The sequence below is a fragment of the Lichenostomus cassidix genome, chromosome 17 (genome assembly GCF_008360975.1).
Source record: "Lichenostomus cassidix isolate B80296 chromosome 17, HeHo_3.0, whole genome shotgun sequence".
NCBI lineage: Eukaryota > Metazoa > Chordata > Aves > Passeriformes > Meliphagidae > Lichenostomus > Lichenostomus cassidix.
In genome coordinates this window covers 9,450,906-9,465,749 of record NC_139497.1, presented here as the reverse complement: position 1 = coordinate 9,465,749, position 14,844 = coordinate 9,450,906, and the positions used below count along the sequence as shown (strand labels likewise).

The 14,844-nt window shown below is 51.7% G+C and overlaps 3 protein-coding genes across 4 annotated transcripts in view; 2 read left to right on the top strand and 1 right to left on the bottom strand.

The window, feature by feature from the left end:
• Window positions 1-344: 344 nt before the first annotated feature.
• Window positions 345-9,759, top strand: DPH7 (diphthamide biosynthesis 7). Its single transcript, XM_085076432.1, has 9 exons — window positions 345-1,201; window positions 1,495-1,631; window positions 2,055-2,142; window positions 2,845-2,939; window positions 4,467-4,633; window positions 5,435-5,507; window positions 6,351-6,416; window positions 6,590-6,762; window positions 7,778-9,759. Exons 1-9 carry the CDS (start codon window positions 1,064-1,066, stop codon window positions 8,389-8,391), a joined length of 1,551 nt encoding a protein of 516 aa, XP_084932558.1. The 5' UTR covers window positions 345-1,063; the 3' UTR covers window positions 8,392-9,759.
• A 1,035-nt stretch (window positions 9,760-10,794) lies between these two features.
• MRPL41 (mitochondrial ribosomal protein L41) lies at window positions 10,795-11,570 on the bottom strand. The gene has a single exon (XM_085076433.1). It carries the CDS (start codon window positions 11,305-11,307, stop codon window positions 10,900-10,902), a length of 408 nt encoding a protein of 135 aa, XP_084932559.1. The 5' UTR covers window positions 11,308-11,570; the 3' UTR covers window positions 10,795-10,899.
• A 276-nt stretch (window positions 11,571-11,846) lies between these two features.
• PNPLA7 (patatin like domain 7, lysophospholipase) overlaps window positions 11,847-14,844 on the top strand; it is a 123,859-nt gene continuing 120,861 nt past the window's right edge. For both annotated transcript variants that reach the window (XM_085076430.1, XM_085076429.1), the window contains exons 1-2: window positions 11,847-11,953; window positions 12,530-12,564. In XM_085076430.1, coding sequence (XP_084932556.1) covers window positions 11,938-11,953; window positions 12,530-12,564 — 51 coding nt within the window. In that variant the 5' untranslated portion in view covers window positions 11,847-11,937. The remainder of the gene's footprint in view (window positions 11,954-12,529; window positions 12,565-14,844) is intronic.

Sequence of the window (14,844 nt, the reverse complement as noted above, 5' to 3'; positions counted from 1 at the left end):
CTGCTGTAATTGGCTCAATTCCAGGTATCATCAAACAGGGAAAAGGGGATTTGGTTGGTACAGTCTGAACTCCCAAAATGTATTTAATAATGACTTTGCTCAAGGCATTTGAGGAAAAAAGGCTGCTGGTGGAAAAGGGGGAATGTCACATGGGGACAAATAACTCTTTAAAAGACAGGAAAGGAAGTGTAGAAGGGAGGGGTTTTTTGGAGGTGGGAAGTAAACAGTTGGATGCCCAATATATTAAAAAATAATTTAGAAAAGAAGTAATGAATAATGAAGCTGACAACATCCATTGATGAGGTTATTCAGTGTCATATTAATAATACAATAATGGCAGAGTGAATTGCAGAAGGATGTTATGAGAGAATGGGAGGTGAAATTCAGTGTCAATAAATGTAGGGTTGGTTACGGGAAAACACCAAACGGCGAGGCCTTGACTGTTGTCACTCAGCAGTGAGACGTGTGGGTTGTGAACCGCAGGATTTCCGCCGGGGAGCAGCGGCGATGGCTGCAGGGCAGGAGGGGAGCGCAGGGAGCTGCACGGCGCCGGGAATGGCCGCGGGATGCATGCCGAGAGTGCAGGAGTCGCCCTCCGGCCGGGAAAGGAGTGAGGGGACAGGGAAAGGCTCAGGGCAGGGAGCAGGATCGCTCCGCGCCCCGGAACAGCTTCTGCGCACCGACAGGGATGTCACTCGAGTCTCCTCGGGAAGTGCCGGCGTGGGGAACAGCTCCAGGCGAGGCACAGGGAGGATGCCGAGGGAAGGCCGATCGCGGTGTTCTCTCGTGAGCAGCTGCGGGGTTCAGGGCAGAGTTCCCTCGCCGGGCGGCCGCTGGAGCCGCAGCCCCTTCCCTCGGGAAGGTGGCGTTGGCAGGGAGCTCGGACAAGCGAGCTGAACGCCCCCGATCCCGGAGGGAGCCCGGCGTGCGCGGGCAGCCCGGCCGGGGGAAGGGGCGGCTCTGCGCGGACAGCCCCGCCCCGGGCCCGCCCTGACCGGGAAGCAGACGCGCGGCGGCCCCGCCTCGCCGAGCTTCCCGGGAGCCGCACAGGGCCCGGCCCGCCATGGCCGCGCCGTGCCGGACGCGCACGCTGCAGGTGGTGGACACGGAGTTCAGCGCGGACGCGGTGGAGTGGTGCCCCGTGGAGGGCTGGCACAGCATCCTGGCCTGCGGCACCTACCACCTGCGCCCGCCCGACCAGGTGAGCCCGGGCCAGCACCGCTCCGGGGCGAACCCCCATCCCCGCCTGGCCCCTCCGGGTCGAGTCCCATCCCCACCCCCGGTCCTGCCGGTCCCCGCGGCGGGGCTGTGCCTTTTGCCGGCCGGGGTGGCTCGAGGTGGGGCTGAGAGGCCTCTCTGGTGAGCGTGGCTGGCCTTCATCCCTCACGGCTGGGACAAGACAAGGGGGCCCTGCTCCCCGCTGCCAGCAGGATCTCGGCTGGGGAGGCAGAAGCGCGGCTGAGCCTGCCCTTTTGTTTGCCATGTTTGCCACAGAGCGATTCCCGAGGGAGCAATGGGGTCTGTGACCGGACGGGGAGGCTCTACCTGTACCACTACAACGAGGAGCAGCCCTACATCCCCCTGACCGAAATCCAGCGCATCGACACGGCTGCCATCCTCGACATCAAATGGTAACGCTGGCCCGGCCAGGCTTGGTGCCACAGCAGCGTGCTCTGCTCCTCTGGAGGTCCTTTTTTGGCATGGCAGCAACAGCAGTAGTTACTAATGGAACAGTTCCTGACTCGGAGGGAAATATTCTCTGGTTTGTTCCAATGAGCAGAGACTGCCTCGGTTCTGTTGCACACTTACTGCTCACTTGTGAGCAGCTGTACCTTTGTACCTCGTTTATTTATATATTAACATATAGTAGATCTCCCCTGTATAGAATCCCCTCCTCGCAGGTGTGTGGGAACTTGAGAAGCCTTAGATTTTCTTAATGTGAGATTTTTTTGGTCACATACTTTCTTGTGCATCTTGGAATGAAAGTTATGGCTTTGCTCTCTTCCTACACAAGAAAGATGGACATTGGAGATTTGTTTACCTTCATCTTTTAGGTGCCACATTCCTGTTGCAGAACATCCCATGGTTGGCATCGCAAACTCCACAGGCGCCGTGGAATTTTGCCACCTGACTGGAAGTGAGGTGGGTGGATGCAATGCCTGCGGCTGCTGCAGCTGTTTTTAACCCATGTTTGATACATCTCTACATTTATTAGCAGTGTGTACAGGCTTGCAGGAAAGCTGGGTGGTTTGCATGGCTTCCTCAGCATGCTTAGCTTTTTAAGCACTTTTGTCTTCTGATAAGGTTTGTCATGAATTCTACAAAGTTGTTTGTGGCATCAGAGAGTTGGGCTGGGCTCTACCCACCTGCAGAGTGGGAGAGGAGAGGGAGGAGGGGAGCAGAAGCAAACCCTGGAAACACGTATGGACTAACTGGGAAACAGCAAGAAGGTGCAAAGTTAAAAGCAGGGAGGATTTTTGGAGTGGGGTTTCTTTTGTTGGTGAGAGAAGAGAGCGATCAGAGCCATTCTCACAGAGCAAAGGAAGCAGAAGCCAGTCTGCAAGGGAATTCAGCAGTCAGGTCATCACACCTGCACTCCACTCCCTGAGAGGAAGCTGAGTTTAAGGCTGGTTTGGTGGGAGATGAGCAGCAAAGGGTGGGATCCTGTGTGTGCACATTTGCCCCTCATCCAGTACTGGGTGCTGTGGGACATTTAATTTCTTTAGTATGGGAGACCCTCATTTGCTCATCAGTCTCTGGAAAACCTGCTGTAGGAGCAAGCAGTGAACCTGTTGTGTGCCTCCTGTCTTCCCAGTCTTAATCCATTCCTTTTGTTTCCAGTAGAAGAACAGCTGCAGGTTGGAGCCATGCTTCAGGGTGGATCTCGGGGCACAGCGACTGGCCTTGTCCTTGGACTGGTCCACTGGACGAGAGCAATGGTGAGCATGGGAGATGGAGGCTGGGGCTGGAGATCTGGTATATGGGACAGCTTTCTGGAGGAGCTGAGGACTTGGAGGAATGAGTCTTTAGTGGTTTTGACTTTCTTGATCCCAGCTGTCTCCCCAGCTCTGCTCTGGAAGTTGCTGTTTCCAGAGCAAAGGTAACAGGAACACAAACACTGTGGCCACTGGAACAGGAGCAGAGACTAAACCAACAACAAATGTGAGGTTGTGCTCTAGGGGATGGCAGCAGGTGAGCCAGGGATGTGTCTTCTGTTGCCTTTTCTAAAAGGAAAGAGCAGAACAGGATGCAAGTGGAGCCACTGGTTCCAACTCTGCTCTTAGAAAAGCTGAAATTTTAGTGTGAAGTTCTTAAGAACTGCTAATAATAACACATGTAGGAAGTTTAATCATGGGTTAGTGAGAAACAGGAGAGAATTGGTTTGGAAGTGGCTCCTTCTCTCTGAGATTTCAGAAATGGCATTGCTGCATGAAATAACCTGAATTAGCTGCACCTTGAAAGAGGAGGGATAAATGTGTTCTGTAGGTGCAGATAAAGAGCAGTGCCTTTGGTGAGAGGCTGGAAACGAGGGGGATCAGGCAGGCAGTCATTGCTTAATGCTGTAGGGCAAATTTGCTAATTAAAGCTGTTCCTATGCATGCTGTTTAATGAGTAAGTGGAATTGCCAGTTAGACTTTATTCTTAGTTTCCTTCTTCTTGTCTGTCCTTCCCAAGAAATGATCGTTGCCATGATGAAAAGCCTGTCATTGTTGTCATTTGAGAAACCAGTTAACTTCTCCTAGAAGCCAAATGTACATCGTTCACATCTCTGTAGGAAGGGGGTGGCCCTGTATCTCTTAGGTGGGAATTTGGGAGATTCAGTGTGCTTGAATAATTTGATGCAGAACTGGAAAGAAGCCCCAGGCCACCAAAGCAGTGCCTGCAGTTGCAGGTAACCAAACAGAAGGGACCTAGTTCATGTCAGGAAATGTTAGAAAATCTGTGCACTGGGAACTGCAAAGCATTTGCCAGTGCTCCAAGGTCATTGTGTCCAGAAACTGCAACTGTAGTGGGGCACAGGAAGAGAGTAGGAAAGGTCAGGATCAGCCAGTGCTTCGGGTTTCAGTGATAGCAAGGAAATAAAATATCTCTTTGTACTCCAGCAGAGGGAAGAGGCTCTGAAAGGGCCTTATCAGTCTGACTTGGAGGAAAAAAAAATGCCTCTTCACATGGAATTTGTTGATGTAATTGAAACATATGAGAAATCAAGTTTTGCATCTTTGAGAAAGACAAGAGGCAGGGGCAGGTCTTGCCCTGACATGGGTGTGAGTGGTTGCTCCCCATGGGATCAGAGAGTGGCAGTCACTGTGGCAGGTGATTTTAAGATGAAATGGACTGAAGCTGAAAAGAATTGTATGAATGTGCCATTCCTGCCACCATGCTGCCAGTTTCTGTCAGGTTTTAGTTGAATCAATAAGTTTGATTGTTGCAGTAATTCCTGATGTTTTCTGTGTACCCCACTGTAGTGGATGTCCTTTGAGAGTGATCAGCAGTGATTCAGAGGGGAAGCTGAATCTTTTCTCCATAGATGAATCTGCTCCTTCTGTGCATGTCCTGAACCAGTGGGAAGCTCACAAATTTGAGGCCTGGATTGCTGCTTTTAATTACTGGGACACCGATATTATATATTCAGGTCTGTATGGGCTGGGAATCTCCTTTGGGGCTGTTGGGGAGGGGGCCCCTTGTTTAGGGATATGTTCCTTGGGATTTTACTTTCCAGGGTTGGTTATGCTGCTTGCATCACCTCTTGAAAGAGTTGGGGCCTCTGCTTAGGGCTGAAAGGCTTCTTGGTGGTGGGATGTGGTTGGAGTTAATTAGGAGAAGCTGTTCCCTGTAAACTGTACTTTAGGTGGCTATTGGCAAAAAAAAGATTATATTCTCTTGCACTGTGCAAAAGAGCCACAGAGCTTTTTGAGTCCAGTCTTTTTGACTTCTAATTTTTTTTTCTTACCAAAGGATATTGATAACATGTCTTTTCTGTGGTGATGGGTATTGTGACTAATGTGATTTTTGGTGTGTCTGTTAAATTCTATGAGATCTCACAACTGGAAGGCACCAGCTCTGTATCACAGACTGGTCTGAGCAGGAAGGGTCCACCAGGATCACCCAGTCCAGCTCCTGACCCTGCACAGACACCCAACAGTCCCATCCTGTGCATCCCTGGCAGCATTGTCCAAACACTCCTGGAGCTCTGGCAGCCTCAGGCTGTGCCCATTCCCTGGGGAGCCTGGGCAGTGCCCAGCACCCTCTGGGGGAAGAACCTTTCTCTTATACGCAACCTAAACCCTCCCCTGACACAGCTCCAGCCGATGCCTGGGTGCTGTCCCTGGCACAGGGAGCAGAGATCAGAGCTGTCCCTCGGGAAGAGGCTGCAGACTCTGCTCTGCTTTGCAGTGGCTGGTGCTGAGGGTCACAGTGTTTTGTCCCTGGGCAGGAGGAGATGACAGCCTGCTCAAGGGCTGGGACACCAGGTGCAGTCCGGAGGCTCCAGTCTTCACCAGCAGGAGGTAAGTGAGCCCTGTCCACACCCAGACCCTCCAGCAATGGTGTGGGAACAGCCAGTGCTGCTGTGCCCCTTCCCAAGCCACTGAATTTGGAGATCTGCAGTGACAGTGGGTCCTGGTTCTGCCTGCCTTGGGAAATGGAGGCATCTAGTAGTTTCTTTTCATCAGGACAGGTTGAAGCTCTTTTCCATGCCCTTCAACACAATAAACCAAGCTAACCTCCATATGTGAAAACTAACCTCCATATGTGAAAATTCCACTACTCCTGGTGGTGGTTTCTTTCTAAAAAAGGATCTTGACTTACACTTTTATTTTGGCAATTCTTGTGTGTGTTAAATTTGGATATATTATTATGGAATTTTTTTAAGAAAATGTTTGGTTCTTCACTGTCTTTAGTTATTTGAAGTGATCTCTTTTCTTTCTGTATCTTATTTTAAATTATTATTAAAGCAATATACACAGCTGTCCAGTGGAATTCCATATGTAAACATAAATTACACTGGGGACTATTGCTATGGAAATATTATTGTTGGGAGTAAAGTCTCTTAGGAATGGAGTTGTACTGCTGGAATTCTTAGGGCCTTTGAACAGCAGTTTATGGGGTAAATATTACTATAAAATAATGGTGCTGAGAGATGGTGTGAGTAGAAGTTTTGCCCCGGGAAGGCTGTTAGATTGTACAGATGGAACTCTGCTTGGGTGGGTCACTGGACTGAAATTGTGAGCTTGCTTCTCCTGAGACATCTTGATGCAATCATGTGGACTCAAAATGCGTGAAATTCAAGAAGCCCTTCTCAAATTGTACACTGCTGTCTCTTCCCTCTGCTCTGTGTTCCTCTCTTGCAGGCACTCCATGGGTGTGTGCAGCATCCAGTGCAGTCCTCACCGGGAGAATCTCCTGGCCACAGGCAGGTGAGTCCCTTCCAGCTGCTCTTCCCCAGTGTGACCAACCTGCTTTGTTACCTGAAGGTGCTGCTGCCTCTTCAGAAATTCCATGTGCTGCAGAGCACGTGATCTTTCCCACCTTTCTTCTGTGCCCTGACCTGGCTGTGCTGCTTTTCTGCCTGTTTGTGGTGTGTCCCCAGCTACGACGAGCACGTGCTGCTGTGGGACACCAGGAACATGAAGCAGCCGCTGGCTGACACCCACGTGGAAGGTGGGGTTTGGAGGCTGAAGTGGCACCCCACGTGTGATTTCGTGCTCTTGGCAGCCTGCATGCAGAGCGGGTTCAAGATCCTCGACTGCCGCGGGAGCCTGGGTGAGTGTCCAGGGAATGGAGGTGCTCTGGGGATGCTCTGCTGCTCTCCTTTCCTGCCTCCTGCTTAATGGGGAGCTCCAGCTCTGACCTTGCTGGAAGGACTGAGATGATGTTAATAGCCATAGACTTTTGTTCCAGTTTGAGGTAATTCTTCCACATCTGTCCACTCTGTTGGCCTGCATGGTTGTGCCAAGGCCCTGTCACTATTCATGTGTAAATCTCTCATGGCTTCTTTTCACAGAAGGAAGGCCTTTGTGTTTGGTGTGAGGGCACAACCTTTCTGGTTTGGGTTCATTGTGAGGGTTCAGAGAGGTTCTTCTGAATGTCAGGTGGTGCTTTCCTGTCAGCAAGAGTTACTGACCTGCTGGGGAATCGGTTATTGCCTCAGGAAGGAAGTGCTTTGCAGCCTGGTTAATCCAGAATAACATGAATAAGCCTTTCGTGTTAATCACGAGGTACTTCCATGGTGGAAAAGCTGTTTGAATTCACATTACAAATGCAGTCTGACAGAGGATGGTTGCCTTCCTGGGTTTCTCCAGACCTTGGGCAGATCTACAGCTTAGGAAATGAGGATAGCATTTCCCCTGTGTACGGAAGGAAGGAACTTGATGTCCACTTACTGTCAGAATGAAATGCTGAAAGCTGACAGGAAGAACATCTGTGGTGTATTAATAACCAGGACCTGGCAACCTCCCAGGTGTGTTCATGGCTCAGTGAAGGTGTGGTGTGATCAGTCTTGTCTGTCTTGAGCCTTTGTGGGTACTTTGAATAATGATGCTTTTAAAGCTCCTGTGTGTTAAACCCTTTCCTCATCTGCCACTGACCCAGGGAGAATCAAGGCCATTGAGAGGTGGCTGAAAAATGGTCAGTACCTCATTCCTCTGGAATGCTTCACTCTGTGGTGAAGAAGGCCATAACCAGAGAACTGTTCCTGTGGGACACAGCCAATGCTGGAATGGCTGCTGAGCAGTCTGCCACAAACCACAACCTGATTTCTGCTATTTTTTTTTTAAAGCTGAAAACACGGAGGAATGTATCATCCTGTCGTCCTATGTGCTGCACAATTCCTTGGCCTACGGGGCTGACTGGTCAAGGCTGTGTCCAAAGGATCCCTTGCCTGTCACACAGGACCCTGCTGCTGCCTGCCAGCCTTCGGAGGAGCTCCTGGGAGCATCAGGGGAAGGAGATGAGAGGCTGAATTTGCAGGTCCAGAACCTGAAGATAATTTATGAGTCTCCTACAGCTACTTTTGATGTAATCCTGGATGAGGAGAGTGAATGCCCTGCTGTGACACTTGCAGCAGGGGCAGGTTCAAAGCTGGCTGGGGATCCTGGACTGGTCAGGAGCTCTGGTTTAAAGGGAAGTTTAGATTTGGCTGCCCAAGGGGCAGAGCCTGGGTCAGCCAGCAGCTCTGACTCAGGAGCCAAGAGACCCAATGGAATGGGCCTGGACAGAGGCAGTGACTCAGCCAGGTCTCCAGACAGCCCCAAAGAAATGAGCATTGTAGCCACTTGTTCTTTCTATGACAACATCCTCCATGTCTGGAAGTGGGAGATGAGCCTGGTAACCCCTCCAGATGTGCCAAGTCCTAGATCTCCATCCGAAAGAACAGCTGAAAGCTTGCATTGACCAGTCCCAAGGGAAGAGGGAGGAAAACTCCTGAACTGAGTGTAACAGCTGAACTTAACACCCTAACTTCTGTTGGGTTTTCCCAGTCTTACTGCTGAGCTTGGGAGTCCTTCAAGGCCAACACTGATGGAATTCTGGTATTTTATTTTCAGCACGGAGGGAAGCCTTTGCTTAGAGGCCTGTGGTCAAGCCCAGACAGGTTTATTTAGTTTTTTTCCTTTAATGTCCTAGTTCCAAGTGGGACTGCCCTCCTCTCACAGGCTGCTGCTTTGTACCTCAGATTTGAATCCTTTCAAGGCTGGTTTGCATTTCACAATGGATCTGTTAAGCCCGTTCTCCTCCTTCCCTCACGAACCAGACTTGGCTGTGCTGCTGTGCAGACCCAGTAAGTGATCAGAAGGTTCCCTGAATGTCTCAGCAAAGCCCCAGAGCAGAGGCTTGGCTGTGTGATGTGTGTGTGTCCCTGGAGAAGAGCTCAGACAGGCCAGCTGCAGTGCAATGTGCTCACAGTGGTGGTTAATAGAGGCAAGTTGTGGTTCAGAGGGAAGTGCAGAGTGCCTGGTGTGATGGGAAGCGCTCTGGGAAGCAGGGCCTTGTGAGGATCCTGGTGCATCTCCAGCATTTTCCATCACTCATCACCTGATTGCAGAGTCCTTCATTTGCTCACAGCTGAGCACACCCTGCTTTAGATCAATCCTGTAGTGACCCCACCAAGTTTTGGTGCCATTCAACCAACCCCTCCATGGCCTCTCAGTATCCAGCTCATGTTTTCTGCTCTCTACAGAGCCACATTTAGGTCCAAAGTCAAGCTCAGTTTTTAAAAGGTGAACAGCTTTAAGATCAAAACCTCCAAAAAGTGTAAGCAGTGTTTCCTGAGATCTTTTTAAGTTCAAAGTTAAGTACAGAAACCAAAATCTTAACAGCATTGCCCTAACTACCTCCAGGAATGGCTGCAGGATTTCTCATGGTTGCTCCATTAGCTCTCTTTTTTCACTGTGAAATATCATCAAAACACCCTTTCTGGAACATTTTCTCTATTCCTAGAAACAGAAAACCAGCTTAAACTAGATAAGTAACTTTTAGCTTGCATGGTTTGTCTTTGAGGGTCCTAAAGAATGAGTTGTCTGGAGGGAAAGAAACACCAGCAACAGGTCTCTGTGTAACAAACAGTGCTGCAACTAAACGAGGTCCAGCAGATGAGAACTTTGCTGCTTTGAAAACCCCTTTGCCAGGGTGAATGTGTATTTTAGAAAACATTCTTGAGCATTGTTACATGAAGATTCATATTAGTAATGAAAACAAGAGCTTTTGCTAAAGAAAAAAACATGCTATTTTTGGACGTTTCTAAAATAAAACCAATACAAGTGATTTTTTTTTCGGTTGGTTGGAGTTTTAAAGGATTTGGTAGGTAGTCCTCATGAGCACCTTCTGCTTTGGCCTGGGATGGCTCAGGCTCCAAGGTGTGAGTGTTTGTTGGGAGTCAGAGTGGACAATCCAGTTTCCTGGGAAAACCGAGGGTGTGTCCCTGTATCTGCTGATGACTCTGTTTTACAGGTTGTAATGCTTTTTATTGCCCTGTGAGATCGAGAGGAAACAGCCCGAGGGCAGCGAAGCTGGAATGGTGTCACCGACTGGGACCAGCCTGGTCTGGGCTTTGGGCCAGTCCTTTCTTTGCTCAGAGAAATGAGGAGACCCAATTGTTATCTGCCTTCACACGGGGTGTGAGACCAAACTGGAATTGGCATCAGAGGGACTCAGGGAATCCTGTTCTCCAGCCTTGCAATCCCCTGCCCTCTGCCCCCCTCCAGCCACCTGCAAAGTGTCTGGCTGGGCAGAAAGTCTCACAGGGGAAGGGCTGAAGTGCCACCTCTGCCAAGAGCAGCAGCAGCCAAAGCTGAAGGCAGGAAACAGCCACTTGTGTGTAACTTGCTCTGATCAGCTTCACAGGAAGTGAAAAATGCAGAGTTCAGTTAGAAAAGCTGTGCTTTCCCTCCCTCCCATGTGGCTGATGCTTGCTCACAACTTGTCCTTCTATGATTTTGGGCTGCAGCACTTCCCGCTCCATCACAGCCCTGTCCAGCCTCGAAAATAGGGGTTTTTAACCGCTGCCTTAACGATGCATCTGTCAGCCCTCCTTACAGACTGAGTGCTCACAGACCATCCGCTAAACATGCTTCCTTTCTCCCAAAGTGAACGTTTTCAGTCTCAATTTAATAATTAAAATTTAATTCTTAAACTCGGCAGTACTTAGTATTTAGAAACCTCACGGACCCCTCACCCTTAGAACTCCCACAGAGAGCTGTGATCTCCAGGCACAACTGTCTCACAGGGGAATCACCAGTCATGGATGGGAAATCACACCGCAGACTTCCCCCAGGATTTAAATCAGATATTACAGCAGGACAAGGGAAAAGGATGTGCTTTAATGTTCAGTGACAGAGCCTGTCCCGTGCTGGCCAGCGGTGTGACACGCACGATGCTCTTCCCGGCAGTGCCGCTGCCCGCTCCCTACCGCACGTAGTTCTTGGGGAAGAGCTGGAAGAGCTTGCCCTCCTGCGTGGGCTCGAAGCCGTACTTCTCCAGGTTGTTGGGGTCGAACGTGCCGTCCTTCACGTCCTTCTCGATGCGCGGAGCCACCAGCTCGTCGAAGAGCTGCTTGGCCGTCAGGGGCGGCTCGGAGCCCTCGGCGGCGCGGTACGACACGTAGGGCCGCAGCTTGAAGCCCGTCAGGTCGGGCACGACGAACTCGGGCACCATCTCCTTGACGAGGAGGAACTTCTTGTTGCGGGTGAGCACGCCCAGCTGCTTGGCGCCGCGGCCCCTGTTGTAGCTGCGCGGGCCGCGCTTGCTCGTGAACGGCGACAGGCGGTCGGCGCCGCGCACCAGTCCGCGGGCCAGCTGGGTCAGCAGCCCCATAGCGGGCACCGGGCGCTCGGCGGGGCCGGAGCCGGGCCCTGCAGGCACGGGGGGCTCAGCGAGGGCACCGAGGAATCAGCGAAACCGGAGCGAGGCCCGGAGAGCACCCAGGGGGAGCTGGGTGGAGGCAGACGCGCTCCCTGTGGGCGCTGAGAGCTCCTCAAGCCGGCCGGGCCCGGATCGCCCTCACGGCCCGGATCGCCCTCACGGCCCGGGGCCGCTCCGCCGCGCTCCCTGTCCCGCACACCCCAACACCGCCCGCTCCCATTGGCCGGGCCGCGCTAGCCAATCCGCAGTGCCGATGCTGCCCCAGCGCGGCACGCGGGTCCGGCGCCAGAGGGGCTTTCCCCGCCAATCAGCAGCGCGCGGCCCGCGGCGTGGGCGTGGCCCGGCGCACAGGGGCTTCTCCGCCAATCAGCAGCGAGCAGTCCGCGGCGGGGGCGGAGCCTGGCGCCGCCGGGGTTTCCCCGCCAATCAGCAGTGCGCGGCCCGCGGCGTGGGCGGGGCTTGGTGCTGCCGCGCCCCCTGGCGGAGGAGGGCGGGCTCTGCGCTCGGCGCCCTTCGCCCCGGCCCGGGGAGCCGCGAGCAGCCGGGCGGGACGGGGAGCGGCACTGGGACCGGCACCGGGGGATGGCGGCGGCAGCGGGTGAGAGGTGCCGCGGGTCGCTGGGCAGCGGCGGGACCCGGGCCTCGCGGGCTGGTGCAGCCCCGCGCTGCCCCGGCCGGTGCCGGTGCCCCAGGCCCGGCGGGAGGAGGTTGTTGTTTCGCGCGGCGTGCCGAGCTGTAACCGGGCGGAGCGGCCGGGCAGAGCAGCCGCAGCTCTGCGGGAGGGTGAGCCGGGGGTGGCCGGGGGCTGAGCAGGAGGGTCACCGGGGCTGCCCGGCAGTGTCGGTGCCATCCCGATGCCATCCCGGTGTTTCCTTGCCCCGGCGCTCCGGGCAGGGTCGGGCTGTGCCCCGGGCTGTGGCACCGTGCGGAGGCTCCCGGGCAGTTGTGTGTGCATTCCCGTGGCTCTGGAGAAGTTCCCTCAGGAGACCCCGAGCGGGCACTCCTGTCCCCAGCCCTTCACTGCTGGGCTGGTCGCTCTGCACAGAGACAAAGGCATGAGAAAGTTAAAAAATCATTGTTCCCCTGGTGTTGTTCAAGCGGTTGGATCGCAAGCTGTGGTCATCCCTTAACTCTTCTCTTTTTGTTTTTGTCTTCGCTCCTGCCGCACCTCCAGCCATGGATGAAGGGGACAACACCACCAGCCTTGAGGTACAATATGGGATGTTACTTTAGGACTTGTTTATTTCCCTGTGACTGTTTCCAGAAGCTGAAAGCAGCTGTACCTAATTTGACAGCATTGAGACAATGACTGTAGATGCTTTTACTTTGAAAGAGCCCTTCCTGCTAGGAGTTTTATACTTTCAAACTTTTAAGGATTGGTTCCATTTTAGTGTGTGTGTTTATTATTATTTTTAAAAGTTTCTTACAAACCGTTCACGTTCTGCTTCATATTCTAGAATGTTTGAAGAGTGTTATGTTTTAAATACATTCATTTTTAGCCTAGAGAAGGAGGAGTTGCAGAATTCTGGCAGACTGCTCTTCTGGCATTTGTTTTTTAATCACAAATGTGAAACTCCTGGACCAACAAGGCACGAGGTGCATTCAAAGCCATGAAAAACAAATCCCATGATAGGAAGTAGCTCCTCTCAGAACTAAAAAACAAAGATAATGTACTTGTACACAGTCAAAAATGTTTTGTGAAAGTCCAGGTTCTGTAGTCAAAACAAGGCTTGTGGCCCTGAGTGTCTCTGAGCTATGAGGAAGTCTCGTGGTTTGGGCTAATACCAATTTTAAGGCCTCATTTTGGGTGCTGATAAGCCTTTTCCACCCCTCCCTGGCTGGGGAATGTCTCAGTGTTTGCCTGGGCTGCGGTGAGGAGTTGTTGGGCTCAGCAGAGCTGAGTTGGGTGCTGTACTCTGGATGGGTGTGAGCTGCTGCTGGGAGGCTGAAGATTCCTGCTGACTGCTGCTAAGTCTCGATTTCTTCAGGAAACTCCAACATCAGGAAGCAGAGAAATGCTCTTTATGCCAATCCATCGCCTCAGCAGCTCATTGCTCCATTCTCAGATGCACTCAGGGACCTTGCAGGGTTGTCCCACAGGTGCTGTGGGTCTGAGGGTTGTCTGGGGCTGGGCGAGGTGATGTCCTTGGCTTGAGGTGCTGCCCACAGCCCTCCTCAGAGAGGAGCTGCCCTGGTGACTTGGCTGTGACCTCATTCCTGCCCCAGGAGCTGTCACAGCAATCACTGACATGTCTCAGGTGTCTGCACAGCTCAGCCTGGCTGCTTTGCTTCCTCTGCTTGTCCACAAGGATTGTCCATGCTGGAAAAGATCCCTCCTGAGTCTGAGCTGGGGAATATCACATTTGCACTGGTGAAAACTTCACAGGAACTTCTCAGTGTTTCTTGGAGCTCTGAGTTCCTTCTTTGCCTTGTTGCTTTTCTGCACTGAGGGCTGAGCCTGGGCAAGTTGGTGTTTTATTCTTTTCCCCGTGGATTTGTTTTTCCTCCTGGAGCAGCAATGTGAGTGTCAGCTAGCAATTACTATTTTTGGTGTTATTTGAGATCATACAGGCCTGGGGAGCAGCAGAACTGCCCATGTCCCAATGTCCCTGACACTGGCAAGGGGAAGTACATTAAGTGACCACAACAGAGTTACACCAGGAGCTCTGTGTCACCAGGTGTTGTACCTGGTGCTGACACATCTCCAGCTTTTTATTTTTTCAAATTCTTGTGGCTTTTTACTACTGTCCCATGAGTAATAGACTGATAACAGTATGATAGAGTTAGTTTGACTCATGTTGGGAAGATAAACATTAAAGTGCTGAAGTGAAGGCAAAGTGAGCAGAGGGATCTGTGTGAGTTGACTGGTCTGGCAGGAGTTTCATTTGTGCTGTAAAACTGGAATGGATTTCATTAGAGAGACCAGTTGGGTGACTTGGTGTACACTTCATGTTTCTCTTGGTGGCAAAGCTAAGCTCAGATGTCATCCAGATCTGGAACCAAGGGCAGCAATGGGACCTGAACTGTATGTAGTGCTTAATTTAAGGACTTTTAAGGTTCAAGACTTGAAGGGGAATATATCTGTCCTTGTACTCATATTGTTTGCTGCTTGTTCCTAAGAGTTGTTTTGCCTTTTTCTCCCTTTCTCTTAAGTTTTGGGTTGGCATTTTTGAGGCTGTTTGAAGTGCCAGGTTTCTCTCCTGAGTGACAGTGGTGGGCACAGGTCCTGTGCTGGTCAGGGCTTCTGCCTGTGTGCATCATTTGCTTTTTATGATGACTTTAATCTCCTGCTTTATGACTTGTTTTCTGAGTCTCATAAAGTTCTGTACATTCCCTTCTCATCCTTGTTGCTCTGCATTTTAATAGAATGATTAAAAAAAGTGATCATCTCACTGTTTGACCCTGGTTTAGGACTGTTTAGGAATGCACTGAACTGACAGAACACAACACTCTGCTACTGACCCCTCTCCACTGAATGATTGTGTTTGC

Coding starts and splice junctions, on each gene's coding strand:
- DPH7 (XM_085076432.1), top strand. CDS start 1,064: ATGGCCGCGCCGTGCCGGACGCGCACGCTGCAGGTGGTGGACACGGAG. Junction 2,940..4,466: donor TCCACTGGACGAGAGCAATG/GTGAGCATGGGA, acceptor ACCCCACTGTAG/TGGATGTCCTTTGAGAGTGA. Junction 6,417..6,589: donor AATCTCCTGGCCACAGGCAG/GTGAGTCCCTTC, acceptor GTGTGTCCCCAG/CTACGACGAGCACGTGCTGC.
- MRPL41 (XM_085076433.1), bottom strand. CDS start 11,307: ATGGGGCTGCTGACCCAGCTGGCCCGCGGACTGGTGCGCGGCGCCGAC.